This window comes from Canis lupus, chromosome 10 (genome assembly GCF_011100685.1).
Source record: "Canis lupus familiaris isolate Mischka breed German Shepherd chromosome 10, alternate assembly UU_Cfam_GSD_1.0, whole genome shotgun sequence".
NCBI lineage: Eukaryota > Metazoa > Chordata > Mammalia > Carnivora > Canidae > Canis > Canis lupus.
Window position 1 is genome coordinate 33,160,321 of NC_049231.1, and position 23,112 is coordinate 33,183,432.

The 23,112-nt window shown below is 40.5% G+C and overlaps 1 protein-coding gene across 4 annotated transcripts in view; it reads right to left on the reverse strand.

Annotated features, from left to right (window-relative positions):
- Nucleotides 1–23,112, reverse strand: part of RFX4 (regulatory factor X4) — a 162,553-nt gene that overhangs the window by 113,568 nt on the left and 25,873 nt on the right. For 3 of the 4 annotated variants that reach the window (XM_038550787.1, XM_038550786.1, XM_038550788.1), the window contains exon 2: nucleotides 18,930–19,016. The exons of the other annotated variant lie outside the window; for it this stretch is intronic. In XM_038550787.1, the coding sequence (XP_038406715.1) occupies nucleotides 18,930–19,016 (87 nt within the window). The remainder of the gene's footprint in view (nucleotides 1–18,929; nucleotides 19,017–23,112) is intronic. 4 annotated transcript variants of the gene reach the window in all.

The following is a 23,112-nucleotide window of genomic DNA, read 5'->3' on the forward strand; positions in this document are numbered from 1 at the left end:
TCATCCCTCTGTTTTCTCCTACCAGGGCCTTCCACTCAGCACTTAAATAGTTGAGTCGGCCTTCCACAAATGTCTTCAAACTATCTTTGAAAAATAAATAGCATAATAAGGAGCATGAATACATGAATCTCACAAGAATATAGACAGACATAAAAAACAATTCTTGACCTCAGTTTTTCACAAAGAAATAAGAAAATAATAATGAGGCACAACTTTACATCTCTGAGAGTAACAAAAATTTTAAGTAATGATAATCCCCAATCCTGGTGCTTAAGTGGTAAAACTGACAGTCAAATACTTCTCTGAAGGTAGGGTTAACTCGTACAAAGCTTTTGGTAAGCAAGTTGGCAGTAATGTTGAGAGCCATCTACAATGTCCAGTCACTTGACCTCACAACCCAATTCCTAGGAATTATACTAAGCCAATAATTGAAAATTAATAAAAGTTTACATTAAAAAACAGGATAAATTGAGCTTTTTTTTTAAACAAGGAAAAGCATATATGCAACCTAAATATCCCTCTTATCTTATACTGGACCACAATGAACATTTCTACTCCCACTAGAACTGGCAGACTTTTCCCCCTTGTTTCTTTAAATTTCAGCATTTCAGTCGAGCTGGACTAGATATCAAAAGATCTATGTTCTAGAATGAATGCCAAAACTTCCTGGCTGTGACCAAGCAAACCCCTCATTTTTCTTCATTTGTAAGTGGTCACTTTACAGGGCCATTGAAATTACCCGTCACAAGGACGGGTTGAAAATTAAATATATGTTAAAAACTAGACACATTAAGAATACCGTAACAATAATAATAGCACTTATTGGCCAAGTACTTAAGCCAGGCACATGCATCAGTTTTTGTACGCCACCTCACCATTTTCCTCCCAAGAATGCTATGCCCACCAGCTTAGTCATCAGAGAAGTGCCTTCCACCTCTGCAGGCCCCTGTCTAGACCACTAGGGCCTCTGTGCTCAGGGTCTGAATGTCCAGCTTCTTTCTTCCAAAAGGGGGTGGTGTGTGTGTCACAGCCGGGCTTCCCCTATTTGACAGCTGTCAATCCCAATTCGCCAGAAGTGCTGGTTACTCATTTCATTCATTCATCCAATTCATTTCAGCCCTGTGCCAGGGGCGAAAGGGCAAGACAGACAGACATGGTCTCTGCTCTCTTAAGTTCAGAGTCAAATTATCAGCAAATAAAATGTAAGGGCAAATCCAGGATTGTAGAGCAGCACCAAATGTGGGATGTGACTTGAGCCTTGGTAGCTGAAGGAGGGGCTGGGGCCATCTGGGTGACGGGGACAGGAGAGCACATTTTTAGGAGAAGGAAATAACCATGGTTGATAGAAACTTTAGGAACTGGTTCTGCCAAATGCTTTTTCTTTTTAACAGGCAAAAAAGCCTCAAGCCAAATAAGATTCACCCCATAATTTCAGGCCAGCAAGAGTCCTGGAGGCACTCACAGCACAGGCGGGGCCATTCATTCTCAACACCCACCCTGCTCATCCTACCAGAGCCAGAGAGCAGCCGTCTGCTTAAAACCAGACGGCAGGATGCTGCTCACTGCCACTCTGTCCTGCTCTCCCTCTGTGGCCTCCAAACACACTGTGGGAATCTCAGTCCAATTCCCCGTGGCGAGAACCTCCGTTCCCTCTGTGGATCCACCTCTCAATAGAAACTCAGAGGCCAAATTTCCAGGCTCCAGCACTTGCCAGCTGTGTGACCTCAAACAACCTTTTGGTACCTTAATTTCCTTTCTGAAAAAACAGGGATAAAAACACCAGGCACATATTGTAAGGATTAATTAACCACTGCTGGCACAAGATACATGCTACCTAAGTATTCCCTATTACCATGACAGTTATAACAGTTATTACTGTAATAGTAACAATATAGTATGTACTAGAATACTCTTCTGGAGGGGCAACGCACCTGGATCCCCATCCTGTCCAGAAGGCCACGTTTGGCAAGCCCGATCTCTGGGACAGGGCTCTTTGCTCCTCCTGGCATTCCCCGCACCCTGGCTGGCCCCTAGCAAAGTCCTCACGGGATGTGGCCACTGCCTGCCCGCCAGCCTGCCTGCCTTGCTAGTTGGTAAGCTCCGTGGAGCACAGACTGCCTTGCCACTGTGGCTCCAGTATCCACCCTGGGCCGGGCCCCCGAAGTATTTGTAGAATGAATGAATGAATGAATGAATGAATGAATGAATGAAATTATGCCTACCCATCTGATTTCATAAGCATACAAATAATAATACTCCCAGAGAATCTTGGCCGAGGATTTATAATGTGCCGGGCATTCTTTACTTCTCTGAATTGAATTTTCAGAGCTGACCAAGACCGATGGCTTAATGTACATGAAACATCAAATACAGGGCTTGAGGCACACTTAGTGCTTAATCAATTTTAGGACTGATTATTAATATTGTCCCCCTTTACAGAGAAAGAAATGGAGGTTCAGAGAAGTGGGAAGCAATCTGTATGAGGTCGACCAGCTAGTGGTGGAGACAGAAGGCCCAGTCTAGTTAGCATCGAAACTTCCTGGAACCCCCGGCTGGCTCCATGGTTGAACATCTGCCTGCAGCTCAGGGCATGACCCCGGGGTCCTGGGATCAAGTCCCGCATCAGGCTCCCTGCAGGGAGCCTGCTTCTCCCTCTGCCTGTGTCTCTGCCTCTCTCTCTGTGTGTGTCTCATGAGTTAATAAATAAAATCTTAAAAAAAAAATAAAAGAAACTTTCTGAACCCAAACATTATGAGCCTCACTCTCTTGCAACCTCTAATACTGCACTAAACATCTTAGGGAACATATTATCTGCCTAATATCTGCTGATTGAATTCACGATATTTGGGAGCCCATTCTAGACTATTTCCTGCCTGGAGCCAGTGTGGCAGAGTTTAATACTGAGGGAGAAAGTTTCTAAATTAATTACTTCTTTTCAAGTCCCAGGAAAGGTTCAAGTTTATGTAAGTCTCAAATTTCACTTCAAAGTTCTAATTCTATTTCCTTTCATTACACTAACCTGACTGCACCTGGCCAGACCTCACCTGTTGGAAACATGGGGCTGCCAAACATTTCATTTCCCTTTATCCAGCCCCTTCCCTGCCACTACGAAGGACACCAGCTGATGATCAGGGTGTCTGGACCTAGGCCTTTGGCAGTGGGCATCAGCCCCTGGCAGTAAACCCTTTTCCCCGTGGGAACAGGGCTAAGTCCCAAACAAGACTGTGATGTTGGCAGCACTGCTCTGAGGGGGCCCACACCTGCCTCCTTTTAACTCCTCGGGGTGAATTCCTTCAGAACCCTGGAGCAAGAAAAAGTCTTTCTTTTTGATACAAAATTTTGATACAAAACCCAAAAGCCATAAAAGAAAATATTGGTAAATTTTCCTACGTAAGAAATCCAAAACTTCTATATGGGGATGAAAAAAACCCTAGACCTTAAGTAGAAAGATAATAATGTGCTTGGGAAAATTGCACTCATGCCACAGACAACTATCTCATCTCCCACCGCAGAGCGCACCAATAAAATCAGAAGGGAAAAGACTAAGAACCAAGAGGAAAAAAATAGGCAAAGCATCTGACACACAGTTGATGGAAAAAATACAAATGTTCTTGAGATGTGAAGAGATGATTAATCTCAATTAGTGAAAATGAAAACTGCCCTAAAATACCATTTCTCAATCCGATTGGCAACGATCCAAACCTCGACCACACAACTCTGCTGCGAAGCTTCAGGAAGCAGGTCCCCTCCCACCTCGTGGGGGGTGCGTGAGAAATGGTGCCTCCCCCTGAGGAGGTCATTGGCAGAACCTCCTGAAATCCCACAGGCCCTTTATCCCACAGTCCCACGTCTGGGAACAGAGCCCACAGCTACACGTGGACACGCGAGGAATGACCAAACGCAAGGTTAGTCGTTGCAGCTTGTCTGTAATGGTAAAGATCCAGAACACCCGGCGCTCATCTGGTGAACTAAATTACGATACATCCTCACAGCAGAAAGCTACACAACTGGGGGAAAAAAAGATGAAAAACAAGAAAAGAATGAGGATGCTCTCTGCGTTTACTGATGATATGGGACACCCCGGGGTTTCTTATTAAGTGAAAAAAGCAAGCCACAGCAAAATGCATATGAGCTGCTCTCTTTTTCTAGGTTAGAAAGTGGCAAAAAAAACGGGGTGCCTGGCTGGTTCAGTCACTGGAGCATGCAACTCTTGGCCCTGGCTTGTGGGTTCAGGCCCCACATTGGGTTTCATAGAGATTACTTAAAAATAAAATCTCTCTCTTTTTTTTTAAACTGGGTGTTATACTGTATGTTGGTAAATCGAACTCCAATAAAAAATATACAAAAAATAAAAATAAAAATTACTTATATTAGGATTTAAGACATGAGAGCTATATACTGATGTATTATGCATGCTATTTGTGAGATTTGCCAAATACACTAATGAAAATCTAAATAAATAAATAAATATTAAAAAGTGCCAAAAAAGAACATATGTTGGAATTTTTATTTGCATAAAGAAACAAAATACTGGAGGAATACACAACAAACAAATAAAAACATGCACCTCTAGGGAGCAGAGGGGTGGGAAGATAGGGGTGGGACCGAGGCTTCTCAAGGAATACCTTTAAGGCATTTTAATTTTGGAACATATGAAGTACTCTAAGTGTGGACAAATTAAAAGCTCCTCTATTAGGGAGGGAGTATCTGAAGGAAGTATCTATTCATAGGGTTAAGTGGTCCTGGAATGCCAGAAACTGCAAACAAATTATGAATACTCAAAACCTGGAGTGACTTTACAGTATTTTGCTGTTCTAACATCCATTTACGTAACAAACACTCTGCACCCATTATGTACCAGGCCCTATTATAGTCAGTGACACAACTAAGCATGCTCCCCTGCCCTCAGGTAGTTACAGCCCATGGAGGGACTAAGCAGAAGTACAGAGGGGCCCTGGCAGTGTGCTCCAAGCACAGGTGACAGCGGGAGGAGAGGACAGACAGACAGGAAGGAGGATAGGAAGGGGAGCCTGTGATGCCAGAGTGGTTGGCTGAGGAAAGGGAGGAGTCTGGGGGTTGTCTTAAACCGTGGCCTCATCAGCCGCCAGCAATCTTGCACTTTGCTTCCCAGCTAGGATGAACACTGCAGCAGACACCCCATGAGGGCCATCAGAGTGTTAAAAGTCACCATGGGAGGACTTCCTGTGAAGGCCACCCTCTCCCCCCACCCCCTGCCCCCAGCTCCCGGGACTCCTCACTCTGCCTGTACCCTTGCTCTTGCTCTGGGACTTGTCAGAATGCCTTTCTGCTATTGGCAGGGGGCTTTGTCCACAACTCGGTGGGAATATGATAAAGTTTAGTTACACTGCCCCTTCTTTAAAAGCCATCTTAGGAAGTTACAAGATCTCAAACTGGATAATAAATTGACATGCCAAGTGAGCAGAGAGGGGTGAGAGAGGTACCATACAGCCCTGCAATGTGAGGAGATTTTAATAGGATAGTGATGAGTTACATGAAACCATGACCTGCTGCAACCCCAATTGTATGCCACCATGCCACTAATGCCAACTTTCTCCTGCCTTGTGCTGTATGAATCCTCCGTCACCACTGGACAGTCGGTAACAGTCATGATGTGCTGGTGAGGGCTGCATGTTGAGTGACGCAGGCGAGACAGAATAGCCAGGAAGGAACCGCCAAAGTGGGGAGGGAACAGGACACACTGTGGACTGTCTCTGGAGAAATAGGAGCCCCTTTCCACACCTCCACCCAGCTCCCCAACACACATAGTTAGTAACCCTTTCGAATAAAGGGCAGACTCTGGACTCCCATGTAGGATACAAGATAGAGGCTGGAGTCACTGAATTAGATGGTGAGGGATTTGGGTACATCTGGGTCACATTGAACTGAACTTGTTCTATTTTGCAAGGAGGCCAACAGGAATCCCAAAGGAATCCCACTGGCTCCCTGCCATAGGGACCTATTCTCATCTCTCCAATCCTCTCCATCCTATTAATCCATCTCCCTGCACTATAGCCTCATCCCCTTGAGCCTGGACTAGGTGGAAGCCTCCAAAGTGTCCTGGCTCTAATCCATCTGCATGGAATAATCTCCATGTTAACCTTCTGAAAATGCCACTTTGATTTGTCACTCCTCCACCCACCTCCCTCAGAGGCATCTTAGCTATCAGATTCCAAACCCTGTATTTAGAATTTAAGTTCCTCAATAATATGGCCCAAACTCACCTCCCCAGCCCGGTGTCCCACGATCTTTCAACCTCTCTCAAGTCAACAACCTCTCCAAGCTCAAAATCTTTTTTTGTGGCTTTCTGCCACAAAAAAAAAAAGCCCTCTACCATCACCACTTAAAGGGACCACATGGATTCTCTGAGGCCCAATACAAATGCCATCTCCTCCAAGATGCTTCCCTAGTCACCTTCCAACCTGTGACCTTTCCCAACTTTAACATGCATTCTAATCACCTGGGGGTCATGTTAAGATGCAAAGCATGTTCCGGTGGGTCTGGAGTAGGCCTGAGATTCTAACAAGTATTTCCAACAAGCTTCCAGTGAAGTTTGCTGGAGCCCAGAAGCACACTTGGTGAGCCAAGATAGAACACCTTGCCTCATTCAAATGGAATCGATTACATACAGTCTCTTATTATTATTCAAGAGTGGGCCTGAGCTTCCCTTTTAGATTAAAAATTCCTGGAGAGCACAGATCCACAAAACAGGCTATTTATGTGGTAGGAAGAGAGAAAGCTGTAAAATCAGACCGTGCTAATTTTGGGTCTTAACTCTGCCACCTACTTGCTATGACACTGAGTAAGTGCCACAACCTCTGAATCTGTTTCCTCATCTGCCTGTAGAAATACCTCCCTCCCTAAGGATTAAAGGAAATTGTAGTTGTGATCATGCCTAGCATACTGTCTGATGCTGAATGTATTTAGTATTGAATAAATATGTTACTATGATAGTCAATATATCAGTGAATACTGAATAATATTTACTTCAGTTTCTAATTTAATACTGACGCTCTGCTTTTTCCTTCCTTGTATAACTTGGGATTATCTACATAGTCCTGTATGCAGTAAGTGCTCAGGGAATCTTCTGCAGGAACTTCTATTCCACCCATACAATTCTTCTCAATCCGTGTTCTTGGCTCATCTCACTGGACACGATGCTCTAAACAGTCCTGACCTGACGATGCTTTACATTCAAAGTCTCCCTCTATGTTGGTGAGTATGTCATCAGAAACGTAAAAACCCACTAATAATGCTTGAGAGAAAATGCAATTTGTTCAGATTGGAAATGGGCATTTATGAGAGCTGAATTATGGTAAATAACTCATCCACTCCTGTGCAGATCTTCTCTCATCAGGCATTTAAGGCTTGACCTCACTGATCCAGGTTATTCTTCTCAACTACGTTCCATCAAGATATCTCAGGTCCCATATCCTCATGCTCACTGAAGCTCTTGTTGCTCAATTAAATCCCTGTCTTCTGAGCTGCTAAAAATGGCATAATAGGAAGAGGACTACATAGAAGTCAGAAGACGTGGGTAGCAGTTAATGACTCTAGCATTACCTAAGAGTAATGATTTTGAGCAAATAACTTCTCTGAGCCTCAGTTTTTAAATTCTAAGCTAATAAATGGATTATTATCCCACTCCATTTCACTTAACCAGGACCCCTGGTGCTAATGTCAAGCCATTACTCAGGCCACTGGGAGAAATCTTTCTCATCAGGTGGGATGTTAATGTCTCTCACATCACTCTGGGAAGGCATTTCTACCTTCTTCGCCTGGTTCAGACATAAACTCTAGGAGACACTTTTGCTAGCCACTCAAATAGCCAATTTTTCATTTTTTTCCTGCTTACTAGTAAAACCCAGATTTATTCAGGGCAATGAAGGGACAGCCCTAGAGGAAAATCCTTACTTGTCCAAGCCAGGGGCTGGCAAACTTTTTCTGTAAAGAGCCAGATGGTAACATTTTTAGGCTTTCAGGGGCCATAGATGATGCCTGTCACATATTCTTCATTTTTTTCCTCTACTCTTTAACAATTAAAAATAAAACAGAAATGAAAGCATCTTAGATTCTGGGCTGTATAAAACAGAAGGTGGGCTGGATCTGGCCTGAGGCTGTGCAACCATTAAGAGTAATTCATTTTTTTCTATTATTTTGGCAAATATTCAGTCACCTATCCTTCCTTTCAAGCTACAAAGGATAGCATTCTCAACACAAACATTGTTAAAAAAAAAAAAAAAGTCTACCGGGAGCTCCTAGGAAAGAGTTTGTTGTTTTCTGGTAAGAGTAAGACACATAAGAGGAAAGCTAACTGGCACTTCCCCTTTCTCCATCCACCTGTCTTAAATGTGGACCTGATGCCTATTATTTAAAGCAGCTATTTTGTGACCACAAGATATGAACATGAGGACAAAAGCCAACAATCTGGAAAGACTTATAAAGACACATAGAGTTTGAGTCCTGGATGATGCTGAGCTGGAATCTTACCTCCCATCTTTTAGTTAAATAAGATAATAAATATCCACATTGTTTAAACCACTGTCAGCCTCCTTACAATCCAAAGCATTTTTAAAATACTAAATCTGATGGGTTCTTCCTCATATTTTAAAAAATTTCAACCACCTCCTGAGCCCCCTCTATGTACCAGGCCCTGGGATTACAATAGAGAACCCCACAGCATTCCTGTCCTCATGGAGCTTCTAAGCAGAAGACATAACAAGGCACAGACAAGTACTGGTATGCTCATCAGCTACTGAAAACGGGTGATGAGCACTCTTAGCTCTGGTCTTGGTATTCCTATGGACAAGTTATAAAATCCTCAATGGCAGGTCTTTGAAGTACTGCCTTCTGAGAGACAGAAAAGTCTTTAGTCTGCAAAGACTAAATGACTAATGTTCAAAGGCAGATGGACAGACCAGGGTTCAAATCTTAGCTCTACCACTTACTAGCCACATACATTGGGTGAATTACTTAACCCCTTCGAGCCTCAGTGTTCAAATATGTAAGATGAGGCTCATTATAAGAGGCATCCTAAGACCACTGTGAGATTTGAATGGGGTCATGGAATTAGAGCACTTGTGGCTTAGTAGATGACAGCCATATATACCTGTCACTATAAACATATACATATATAAGTTTGCTTAACAATATATACTGAAGAAGAAAGACCAGAGGGTATCAGGAGTGGTTGCCCCTGGATGGTAAGATTAGAGGCAATTATTTTTCTTCCTCATATATTTTTTCCTAGATTTTCCAAAAATACACACACATGACTGACTCACAGCCAGGGGATATATTTTTAAATGTAACTTTTGTGTTTTAAAAACAAAAACAACATGTGGACAGCAACTTCTTTGTTCTTTTATCCAGATAGGAGTCAGGCAGCCCCCACTCTAGACCTGGCACTGGCACTGACTCTCTGAGCAATCTTAGAAAGTCACTTTACCAATTCAAGTCTAAATTTCCCTGTCTAACATCGGTGTTAACCAGACTCTTAGTCTCCCCATGGTGAGATCGCTTGCAGTGGATTAGTACGTTCACTGAAACAACTGTAAAAGCTAGGACAGCTATTTGAAGACATCAGAGGGCAATCAATGCAGGTAGGACTAGAGGAGCCACAGGCCTTGAGAGAAAGGAAGCACAGGATGTGCCCTCCACTTCACCCTAAATTTTCCCTGGGGATGCTTCTCAACTGCCTCACTGGGAAACAGAACCCAAGCAAAGAGTGTGGTTGGTTGAGCTGAAGTCAGAGTTGGAGATGACAAGTGACTCAGACCTAAGGAGCACTGTTCCAGAGAGAAGAGTCACAGAGAAGGAAACATACTCACCTGTGTTATAATTTCCCTCAAATCTTTAGTTTACTCACTCGTGCAGAGAGTAAGAAACCAAAAACCCAAGGAGAAAACATCAACTTAGAGTCTGAAGAACTGATCAACTAACCACTGATTAGTGGCAGAGTCAAAGGTTGGAGTTCAAGCTGGATCAGGTAAAGGAAGTTGGTCAGCACCCAGAGCTTTTAGCTGTGGACCCAGAAAGGCTCTGAGTTAGGAGTAAAAACTGCATCCTAGTAGCACAGACAAGACTATAACAGATCAGACTTCACCAAGACTTGACAGGATTGAAGAGACCTGTTGGTTCTCTAATCAGTCTGCTGGAAAAAAGTTTAACACCCTTCAGAGGAAGTTAACATAATTCACTCAAAGACTCTCTAACTTTATATCTCTAATATCAGCATCAAATCAAAAACTATAAGGCATCCTGAAAAACAGGACCAAAACCCTGAAATCCAAAGAAAAAAATCAGGTCATAGACATTAATCCAGAGATGACTCAAACATTATAGTTAAGTTACAGTTACCAGGACTTTACACTTGATCTTAGCCAAAAGGCCACGAAACAAAACCATGGTCAATATGGTTAAGAAGACAGAGAAAAAGATGGTCAAAATAGAGGAAATGATGGACAAATCAGATGAAAATGGGGAATATCAACTGAGATTTGGGGAAAAAAGAAAAATCAAATGGACATCTACCGTAGAAGACAGAATACAATGTCCGAAATTTAGATAATTTGTATAGACTTAATATTAGTCTGGACATAGCAGAAAATTAGATTTTTTTAATTTTTAAAAGATTCTATTTATTTATTCATGATAGACACACACATACACACACACACACACACACAGAGAGAGAGAGAGAGAGAGAGAGAGAGAGAGGCAGAGACACAGGCAGAGGGAGAAGCAGGCTCCATGCAGGACCCCAAAGCGGGACTCGATCCTGGGACTCCCTGGATTAGGATCATGATCCTGATCATGCCCTGGGCCAAAGGCAGGTGCTGAACCACTGAGCCACCAGGGATCCCCAGAAAATTAGATTTGAGAACTGAGAGGGAAGTCAACAGACAACACCAAACTGAGGTATAAAGAAAGAAACATGGACAAATCAGAGCTGAGCATAAGAAACACAGGAGGTACAGTCAAAAGGTCTAGTATTCACATAACTGGAGTCCCAGAAGCAGGTAAGAGAAAATGGGGCAGAAAAAATATTTGAAGACACAATAGTCAAGAATTTTACCAATTTGATGAAAAACAATCCACAGATTCAAGAAATTCAGTAAACCTCAAGAAGAAAAAGTATAAGAAAACCTTAACTATATACTTTGTAGTCAAAGTGCTGAAAACTAAACACAAAGAGAAGAATCTTAAAGGCAGCCAGAGACAAAAAGACACATTGCATTCAAAGGAGTAAAAATAAGTCTGATGACTACATTTTAGAAACCAGAAGACAATGGAATGACAACTTTAAAGCATTGAAAGCAGGAAAAAACTTACCAACCTAGGATCCTAGATCCAGCAAAAATGTCCTTCAAAAAATACAGGTAAAATAAAAATGATTTTCATGCTCTATACTACACAGCATTGCACTACACAAAATACCAAAAGAGTTTATTTGGATTTAAGTAAAGCTGATCCCAGGTGGAAACACAGACTTGCTGACATAAATCAAGAGCCCTGTAAAAGGTAAATATGTGGATAAATATAAAGAAATATTGACTGTTTAAAACAACAATAATAAACACGTAGAAGTAAAATGCATAAAGGTAATAGTACAGAAGGCAGACAGAGGTAAATGGGGCTAAAGTGTGAGCATGTTCATGACTGGGCTGGAAATGGGAGAAGGGGTAATGTAAGGTGAACATGAGAGGACCACCTGAAAAGAATATGTCATTTTAAAGTTAGCAGAGGAAAACATCAAAGAAAAATTGTTAAACTGCATCATCTCTCCCAAAAAAGCAAAAGGGAAAGAATAAAGAAATAAAGACAGATGGGACAAATCAAAATTAAAGTAAGTTTGTTGATTTTAAACCCAACAATGTAATTTAATTTAAGTGCATTACATTCAAATGATGTAAATATTACAATTTAAGATACAGACGATCAGACTGGACTTTTAAAAACACATATTAAAAACCTTAATTCAGAAAAGTTGGAAATAGGAAGATGAAAAATGATATACCATTGACAACTTTATCTGTCTGACTTCATCCAATATCTGCTGAATACACATTCTTCACAAGTGTACACGGGCATTTGCCAAAATAGACCATCTGTCAGGACAAAAAGCAAGTCTAGACAATTTTAAATATTGAAGTTGTACAGAATACATTCTCTGACCAAGATGGAATTATAATAGAAACCAATAACAGAAATAACCAAATGTTTGGAAAACTAAGCAATGGATTTCCAAGTAAACCAGGAGAAAAAGGAGAAATCACAATAGAAATTAGAACATGCATTTAAGTGAATGATAATGAAAGTAGGACATCAGAAAAATTATGGGATACATTTAATCAGTGCTTAGAGGAAAATTTGTAACCTTCAATGCCCATTATGGAAAAGGTTAGAATCAATGATCTAAGAGACTGTCTCAAAAGCTAGAAAGAGACAAAAAGTTAAACTCAAAGATAGTAGAAGGAAGGATGCAAGATACAGAAGAGGAGCAGAGAAAATGAAATAGAAAAAAGATGTCAGTTGATAAAAACAAGGCTAAAGGTTGCATCTTTGAAAAGACTAATAAAATTGAAAAACTCTGGAAGAAGTGATTTAGGAAAACAGAAAACACAGATTGTCAATATTAGAAATGAGAGGGAGACATCATTCTGGGTGTGATGAGAAAAAGAAAAGGAAAGTTTAAACAATGTCATATAAATAAATTTCAAACTTTAGACAAAATTAATCCCTTAAAAATAACAGTTTGCTATTATTGCTAACAAACCAAGTAATAAAATAATCCTCAAAGAAAATGTCAAATCCAGTGGAAATGTTAAATTCTTTTAACATTTAAGAAGTAAGTAATGCCAATCTTACACAAACTCTTCAGAAGAAATGAAAAAGAAGAAACTTCCCACCTCTTTTTAGGAGGCCTGTATGACACCAGAATCTGAGAAGGGCATTGTAAGAAAGAAAAATCAGAAGCTAATAAAATCTTATAAATAATAGATACCAAAATTCTAGACGAAACAAGTAATCCAACCCAGAAATAGATTAAAAAGATAATACTTCTGTCCAAGTGCCATTTATGCCAAGAATGCAAGATTGGCTTAACTTTCAAAACTTAATCCATGTAATTCACCACATAACTAGAAATAAAGGAGAGAAACATACAATCATCTCAACAGATGCAGAAAACACATTTAATAAAGGTCAACACACATTCAGGAAAAGTCTCTCAGCAAACTAGAGATTTGATCATGAATACCTGCAAACAAAATTCACAGTAAGCATGATGTTCAGTGGTGGAACACAAAATCCTTTTTCTCCTTAGGTCAGGGACAGGAGAGGATGTTTACTATCACCTCTTCAACTCAACATTGCACAAAGGTCTCTAAAGCACAGAAAAATAATATAAAGACTATAAAAGAAGATGGAAAGCTATCATTATTCTCAAGTGACATGCTTATGTCCACAGGAAGTGTTTTTAAAAGCAAACTCATAATTAAAAAACAAATTTAGCAAAGTGGTTGGACATGGTCATGATCTAAGAAATCAACTGTATTTTCATATGCTAGCAACTAACAATTAGGAAAAAATTTTAAATACTGCTACTTACAACAGCATTAAAAAACATTAATTACCTAGGAATAAATCTAATGAAAGATGCATAAAACCTCTACACTAAATTTTATGAAACGCTGCTGAGAGAAATTAAAGGCCATTTAATACATGGAGGCCTGAGGCCACATACATTGACAGGAAAATTTAAAAAAATTTTTAAATTTGTTATTGGTGTTCAATTTGCCAACATATAGAATAACATCCGGTGCTCATCCCAGCAAGTGCCCCCTCAGTGCCTGTCACCCAGTCACCCCCACCCCCCACCCACTTCCCTTTCTACCACCCCTTGTTTGTTTCCCAGAGTTAGGAGTCTCTCATGTTCTGCATTGACAGGAAATTTGATGCTGGTAAGATGTCAATTCTTCCCAAATTGATTGCTCATTCAGTGTGATCCCAGTCAAAATACCTGAGGGACAAGCTGATTCTACAATCTGTATGGAAATGTTAGGAATTTAAATTAACCAAAACAATCTTAAAGAATCTTATAGATTCTAAAATAGACAAACAGGTCAATGGTTCAGAATAAAGGTCAAGACATTAGATCCACATGTATATGAGCTCCTGATTTACAGGTAAAGGATTCTTTCCAACAAAAGGTACTCTATCAGTCAAAAATTAAAAGTAAAATAAGAACTATGACTCCTCCCTCACACCATATACAAAAAATTGCAGATGGTCCTCTGATATAAAAGTAAAAGGTAAATAATAAAACTTTTAGATAATAACATGAAAAATATCTTAATGACCCAGAGGTAGGCAAAGATTTCTTAATACAAAACAAAAAAGCACTAATTACAAAAGGAAAACACTGATAAACTGAGTGTTATTTGAATTAAGAACTTCTGTTCACCACAAGATACCACTAAGAGAATGAAAAGCAGACTACAAACTGAGAAATGTTTGTGATACTTTTAGCTGACAAATGCCTCCTACTAAGAATATAAAAATAACCCTTACGGATCATTAAGGAAAGGGACACAACACAACTTAAGAAGAAACCAACAGACAAAGGAGGTGAACAGGCAAATCACAAAGGCGATATTTATATGAATGCTCACCAATCCTTCCAAAAAACAGAAGAGGAGGGAATACTTCCCAACTCATTCTATGAAGCCAGCATTATTACTCTGGTACCAAGGCCAGACAAAGACATTACAAGAAAAGAAAACTCCAGATCAATAGCCCTCATGAATATTAATACAAAAGTCCTCAATAAAGTACTAGCAAACAGAATTCGACAGTGTGTTAAAGGATTGTACACCAGGTACATGACCAGGTGCGTGTTCTTTTATTCCTTGAATGCAAGGATGGTTCAACATAGGAAAATCGAACAATGTACACTATACTATGTAACACTATACTAACTGGTATACTGGTGTACATTGTACACTATACTAACAGTATAGCCACATGATCATCTCAATGGATGCAAAAAAAAAGCATTTGGCAAAATTTAACATCCCTTCATGATAAAAAAATTCAACAAAATAGGAATAGAAGGAAACTATCTCAACACATTGAAAGGCCATATGAACAACTCATAGCTAACATCATACTCAATGGTGAAAGACTGAAAGCTTTTCCTCTAAGATCAGAAATAAGACAAGGATGCTGACCTCTGTCACTTCTATTTAACATAGTCCTGGAACGCCTGGTCAGAGCAAGTAGACAAGATCACACACTTACATACACACATATACACAGCTTAGCACAAAGCTACAGTAATCAAAATAGTGTGGTGCTAGCCTAAGGATAGATATACAGATGAAAAGAATAGAATAGGGAGAACAGCAATAGACTCTCACATCTGGTTAAATGATTTTTAACAAGGGTGTTGAGACTGTTCAATGAAGAAAAGATAATCTTTTCAACAAATGGTGCTGGAAAGTGGATATTCATATGCAAAAAAATGAATTTGGACCCTTACCTTATGTTGTACACAAAAATTAATTCAAAATAGATCAAAGACCTAAACATGGGAGATAAAACTATAAAACTCTTATACAGGAAGAGCTTCCTGGTGTTAGACTTGACAACGATTTCTTGGCTATGACATCAAAAGCACAGGCAACAAAAGAAAAACAGATACACTGGGCTACATCAAAATTAAGAACTTCTATGCATCAATAGACACAACCAACAGAGTATAAGGCAACCCATGGAATGGAAGACAATATTTGCAAATCATATATCTGATAAGGGGTTTACATGCAAAATATATAAAGAACTCCAACAATTCAATAACAATAAAAAACAAATAATTCAATTAAAAAATCGGTAAAAAGACTTGAACAGACATTTCTCCAAAGAAGATATATGAATGATGACTAAACACATGAAAAGATGCTCAACATCACTAATCACTAAGGAAATACAATGTGAACCATGAGATGCCACTTTACATGTATTAGGATGGAAGCAAAATAAGTCAGAGAAAGACAATTATCATATGATCTCACTCATTAGTGGAATTTAAGAAACAAAACAGGATTATTTTGGGGGGAAGGGACAGAAAAACAAAAGATGAAATCAGAGAGGGATATAAATCATAAAAGACTCTTCATTATAGGAAACAAACTGAGGGTTGCTGGAGGGGAGGGAGGATGGGGTGACTGGGTGATGGGCATTAAGGAGGGCACATGATGTAATGAGCACTGGTTGTTATATGAGACTAATGAATCACTGAACTCTACCTCTGAAACTAATAATACACTATATGTTAATTAAGTAAATTTGAATTTAAAAATAAATCAAAAATTAAAAAATAAATCATTCTGGGATAACACTAAAATCTGCACCTGCCATATGATTTCACTTATACATAGAATCTAAAAAACAGGGATCCCTGGGTGGCGCAGCAGTTTAGCGCCTGCCTTTGGCCCAGGGCGCGATCCTGGAGACCCGGAATCGAATCCCACGTCAGGCTCCCGGTGCATGGAGCCTGCTTCTCCCTCTGCCTGTGTCTCTGCCTCTCTCTCTCTCTCTGTGACTATCATAAATAAAAAAAAAAAAAAAAATCTAAAAAACAAAACAAACAAAAAATAGAAACAGACTCATAAATACAGAGAACAAACGGTGGTTGCCAGAGGGGAGGAGGTGGAACAAAGTTAAAGTAGGTGGGGGAGATGTAAACTTCCAGGTATAAGTAAGTTGTGGGGATGAAAAGTACAGTGTATGGATTACAGATGGTATACAGATGGTAGGGAATACAGATGGTAGGGTGACAGATGGTATTACCCTTAACTATGGTGAGCATTTTGTAATGTATATTGTTGTGTAATCACTATGTCGTACACCTGAAACAAATTGTGTGTTAGCTATATTTCAATTTAAAAAAACAATTGGCACCCACAAAAAAATAAAAAATAAAAAAAACCCACAGAAAATAACAAGTGCTGGCAAGAGTGTGGAGCTACCAGAACCTTTGTGTATTACTGGTGGGAACGCAGAATGGTCCATGAGGAATATGGTACGGTGATTCCTCAAAACATTTAAAATAGTATTACCATATGTTCCAGTAATTCCACTCCTGGGTACATACTCAAAAGAACTGAAAGCAGGAACTTGAACAGATATTTGTCCTCCCATGTTCACAGCAGCCTTATTCACAGGAGCCAAAAGGTGGAAACAACTCAAATGTCTATCAAAGGATGAACAGATAAACAAAATGCAGTATACACATAAAATGGAATGTCACCCAGCCTTTAAAAAGAAGGGAATTCCTGATACATGCTACAGCATGGATGAACCCTGAAGATATTATGCCAAGTGAAATAAGCCACTTACATGAAAACAAATACTATGTGATTCCATTTATATAGTCAAATTCACAAAGATAGACAGTAGAATAGGAGTTGCCAGTGACTGGGAGGCAGGGATGGGAAGAATGGGGAGTTATTGTTAGAGTTTTAGTTTGGGAAAATGAAAAAAGTTTTGGAGATGGATGGTGGTGATGGTTGTACAACAAAGTGGATTTACTTAACGTCACCAAATTGTACACTTAAAATGGTTAAAATGGTCAATTTTATGTTATATATATATTTTAGCACAATAAGGCAAAGAATGCTCAGAGATGCTTAAGAAATAATTAAAAACTTAAGACAATTTAAGTACCATCAGCATTTAAATGGATGTGTAAACTGCGGTATATGCACACAATGCAATACTATATAGCAATGAAAAAGTACTGCTACAAATAACAGTGTGGATGCATCTCACAGATATTACATTGAGTGAAAAGAGCTATGTACAAAAGGAATACGGACTCTATAAGTCCATTTATATAATGTTCCAAAAACAGGCAAAACCAAATGATAGTGATAAAATTCAGGCCAGAAATTATAAACAGGAATGAGACATGAGGGAACCTCTCGGGGTGCTAGAAATGCTCTGTCTCTTTTCTGGGTGGTGGTTACACAGGGAAATACAAAATGAAAGAGAAAAAGTTATTCATCAGATGATCCACATAAGATGTATGAATTTTAAGTTCAACTTATCTCAATTTTATAAAATGAAGCAAAATTGTGATGAAAGAACAACAGTGCCAGAAGAAACTCTGGAAGAAAGCTGTTTGGCATGTCCAGCAAACACTGCTGGGGTTTATGGAGCAGGCGGTCCCTGGCCCATGATTTGAGAAAACCACACAAAGGAGATGCATTTTACCAGCCAACCAGCCAAGGGAGAGAGACACTCTGTCCCTGCTGGAAATTACATTTACAATAAGCTGTCCCTTCTTTAGTGTTTAGGGGCAAATACAAGTCCCTGTTAGTCTTCTCTCTTAATATGAGGTGTGCAGAAGACCCAGTCTGACATAACCCAGGGAAAGGTATAAACTCAGCAGTTTATATTTTCCTGTTAACTCCCAATTCTCTAGTCCAAGATCTGGGAGGAATCTTTACTTTCAAAGAGCAAAGACATTCATGATCCTGAAACAACAATCCCATGACACGCCACTTTAATCTTGCATCTACAAGGACACAGAGAATGGCCTTTCCCATTTAGGGTCCACCTTTGCCCAACTGGAGCATCACTCTAATGGGGTGTTCGGGGACTCAGACAATATGAACATGTAAAGGGCAAGTGTTTGCTGTGGCTCAGTTTCCGTGTTTACCTGACTGCACTGCATTCCCCATTGCAGAATATCCCAGGGAAGGTCTAGTGTATTCCATAAATGGCTTCAGAGTCTCTTGTTCCAGGTGACTTGCCCCAGGAGAATATTCAAGAAGCACTATCCTTCCCATGAGGATACTGGCTGTGTTTAGGACATGGTGGAAAAATGAATTTCAAGCACTTACTTTCATCATTAGAAACATTCCCCAGAGATGTGTGGCTGGAATAACGTTTGTTTTCACTTTCATTGAGACATCTTTCAATCCAGCTCTCTAAAAAAAAACAAAAAACAAAAAAAACAAAATAACAAAAAACAGAGAAAGAGAGAAAGAGGGAAGAAAATCACAGAATTGCAGAACTGCTGTTGGTGTTCGTGAAAAGACATGAACATAATAAACACATTCAATTCAACTGCCCATTGGCTTTTGTCTGAGACCTGCCCTGACTGGAACTGGATTTTCCCTGGACGGGCCTACCGCCCCCCGCCCCCCCAAGGCACCACGGCTGATGAGCCTTTGTGGAGTAGTTTGGAGACAAAATGGTGACTGAAGCCCACTTGAGTATTTCTTGGTCAGATTCTACTACTTCTAGAGTATTCACAGCCCAGTAGTACCAACTGAGGGTTATCTTTCTTTGCATAGAGGAGACGTTCCTTAGAAGTCATTTGTAAAACAAAGTTTGGTCAACTAAATCACTGGTGGTGGTTTATAGATCAATAAATTAGCAACAGAACCCTTTATTCAAACAAAAACAAAAAGGAAAGCAGATAAGACCCTGAGGGTTCTGGATGAACTGGAGGAGGGCAGAGGTTCTTGTAGCTTACCTCCCTTTGCCCGGTGACCTTCTGAGCACAGCCTGAAAGCCACTATGGGAGGAGATATTAAAAGCTATGCAATAGCTATGTAGTACTTTTAAAATCCAAAAGACTGGTTTTTTGAAATCCAATTCCAAAGTCTACAAAAGCACTTTCCACAATGTAGCATGATAATTATTCCATTGGGTAGACCAGCTACCATTCATTCATTCATTCATTCAACGACATCAGTCAGTTCCACTATAATGCTTGTTTGGAAAATAAGCATGTGTTCTAGTGCAAGTAATATATTAGGGAACGATCTGAACAGAGAGCAAACTTTGTGTTTATTTATGTTCAACTTCTTCCCTAAGAAACATCGGGCGAATGCAGAAAACCACGGGTAGCTGAACCAAACTCCATGAATATGCAAAATTCACATGTGCTCATGCCTCGGACACCTACCAGCTCCTTCTGTTCGCGTGAGCTGAAGTACTACACCTGCCCAGACAACCCGCGCTCTACCGCTTCACCATAACTCACAGGCGGCAGCCTTTCTGACGTCCTCGTCCAAAATGTCAGGTCTTTTCCAAGATGAAGTGCCAGATTTATTGTATTTCTGCACCTCTTGAACATTTAATTAACATATGCAAAACTGTGCCATCATTTTTATTGGATTCTATTTTTTATGTGCACTGAAAGGTTTTGAGTGTTATGCCCCCTTATTTTTCTAGTAAACTGTGGACTTGATCGTGCTGTTTTGCAGAACGTAGTGATTTTTAGGAATGCCTGTGTGGTGTTATAGCAGAGCTGACTATACCTACGGCTTTGTCCTTCTGCCTGGTGTAGTCACCCACCCATTGTTGTCTCTATAATATAGAAGCTGGCACTTACTGAACACCTAGTCTAATATTACCTATATTATCCCATCAAATTCTGACCACAACTCCCAGAAATAAAGATTTTAATCTCCATTTTTTTCCTAGAAAGCAACTGAAGCTTAGATTAAGTAATGTGACTCCTCGTAATTCAAAGAGCCAAGGGCAAGATCACAAGTTAACACCTTAGGCGACATATTCTAAAAAAGGAGCCACACTGGCAAGGGAGCCACGGTGTGGAGGCTGGGGGGATGGGGAAGAAGCAAACGCAAACAGCAGGGAGAAATGCTCAATTTTTGTTTTATATTTTATGTCCCAACAAACTGCTCTTTTAAAAGCTGCTCCCTAAATTGTAAATAAGTAGGGGGAAATATCCAAGGGGAGGAACGGGAGCCAGATTGTTAAGAGGAAATGGAAAGCTGGTATTTCTGAGGAAACCCTGAGCAGCAGAGAAATGCAAAACATTAAAACGTCACCCCTTCCAGACACCGACTGCACCACGTAGAAACCCAATGGCTTGTGAGGTTTTTCAGAGCTGTGATGGCACAAGGTGGGTGTTTGTCATCACATCGCATCTAAAGATGCATCTGGGTACAAATCTCCAGAATTCTTTTCAGGACTCTCCAGAATATCTCCATCTCAGATCTTCTAATCCCCTTGAGTTCTGGCACGTTTTCCTTGGCAACCGCCGTGGCTGGTTTTGGACGGCAGCTGCTGAAATCGACAGCCCCTTCCTCCGCCAGAGCACAGCACCAAGAGCAAGTGCTGTTGTTCTGGGCCAGCCCTGCCCTCCCGAGCTAGGTATTCACATCCAGTTATTCTCACGTGTGTGGGCATGCACATGTGTGCACTTGCACACACACATACACACACACACACGTTTTTCAGCAGACACAGGGAACTAAGGGAAACACTCCCCCTGTCACCCACTCGCCAGTGCCAAGATGAGGCCTGTTAAAATTGGAGTCCTCAAAAGGGCCAATTCCTGGATGTGAGAAGCCCCAGTGATTGGTGACACACTCTCTGAAGTACTCATGGTAGCATTCTGGAGGGGAGCTGGCTCTGGACACCAAGCGCCAAGAGGGTGCGACACCAGACCACAAGAGCTCAAGTCAAGGAAGGACCTTCCAGATGGCTGTGCCTCTCCCCCATATTACCCAACACTAGAGAGAGGAGAGAGTGGGGTGATGAGGGGAGAGAAGAGGGCCAGAAGTACCAGGAAAGAAAGAGAGAAGAAATCTTATCATGTAACCTTTCCTCCACCCATGGCACCCACTCAGGTCTCCCTGGCCCCTTGGCCTATGCCTGTAGCCACTCCACAACCCAGCTCTTCTCCTGGGTCAACACAGAGTAAGGGTGATCGCTCACGCACATGGCAGAGATCAGAAGGCCAGGCACCATGGCCCCATTTTTCTGGTCAAAGTATCCCACTTATTTCAGCTCTTGCTTGGAGGGCGTTGTTCCCACTTCTGTGCCATCTAGTTCCCCTGCATCTGACTGTCTTCTACTTAACCATAGCCACCTGCACATGTGGCATCCAGGATAAACTCTGGAGGGTCCAGATCATGGTCCTAGCAGTGCCAAATATGGCAGAACCATCACCTCTGCTGCTCGGGACATTTGTAGTTAGTTCTCAGAGCATTCAAAGGCCTTACATTCCAGACTGTATAGATGCAACTGAGACGTCAGGGCACAGGCCTCACATCCACAGGTGCTCTCTGACCTTCATCCTCTTCTCCAGTGGGGCTCTCAACAGCAGCATCTGCAACTTATGCCCCTAGGTCAGGTTGCTCCATATGATTGGAAGGCCTCTGTTTAGGTCACCTGCAGTAAACTTTATATACTTTAAAACTATAAACAATGAATTTTGGTTGCAAAGATCAAGAATTATCCAACCAGAATGACAGGTATGTTGAATTTTTAATAAAGTGCTGTGTTCATCTAACTTCCTTGTGTCTAACTTACTTTTATGTGATTTAATAAAAATAATAAAGGTCACCATACATTGGGTCTTTATGGGCCAAGCATTACGCAAACACATGACATATACCAGCATACTTAATCCTTATAAAGCTTGGGGTAGGTGCTATTAGGAAATTAAGGCTCAGTAAGATCAGGTGACTTCTCCAAAGTCAGTCAGCTAGTAAGAAAAGGCAGGACTGCCATCCGGACTTAGATCATAACCAAAATGCTCTCTCTGAGGGTGGGCTGAGCTCTCTTCCCTCTATGTCCCATTTGGTCTCCAGTGCACGGTGACAATATTGTAACATTGATCACAGTCAGCTTGGCATTCAATCTTTCACTAAAACTCTACTTACATATTACAAGTTTTGCTAAATTCATTCATGTATTTCTTTGCTAGCCTTTGTTATATATAGCAGGCCTTCCACTTAGATCTTAAATATCTTAAGAATGAAGTCCATGTTATTCTTTCTTTTGACTCTCACTAGCACCTGGTATGAAGTTTTTCCTATAGTATGGTCCCAAGAAATTTTACCTTATTGACACACATGATATCAAAGAATGCACAGCATACAAGTAGACATGTCCACACATCTAAAGAATTTCCTAATCTTTTCTTATTTTTACCACATAAGGCACGAGATGGTATATAATACATTAAAAGGTCATCTTCCAAGTAAAGAAGGCAAAACTCAACCAATGTCTATGTTGTGCCTTCTGGAGAAAAGGAGCTGT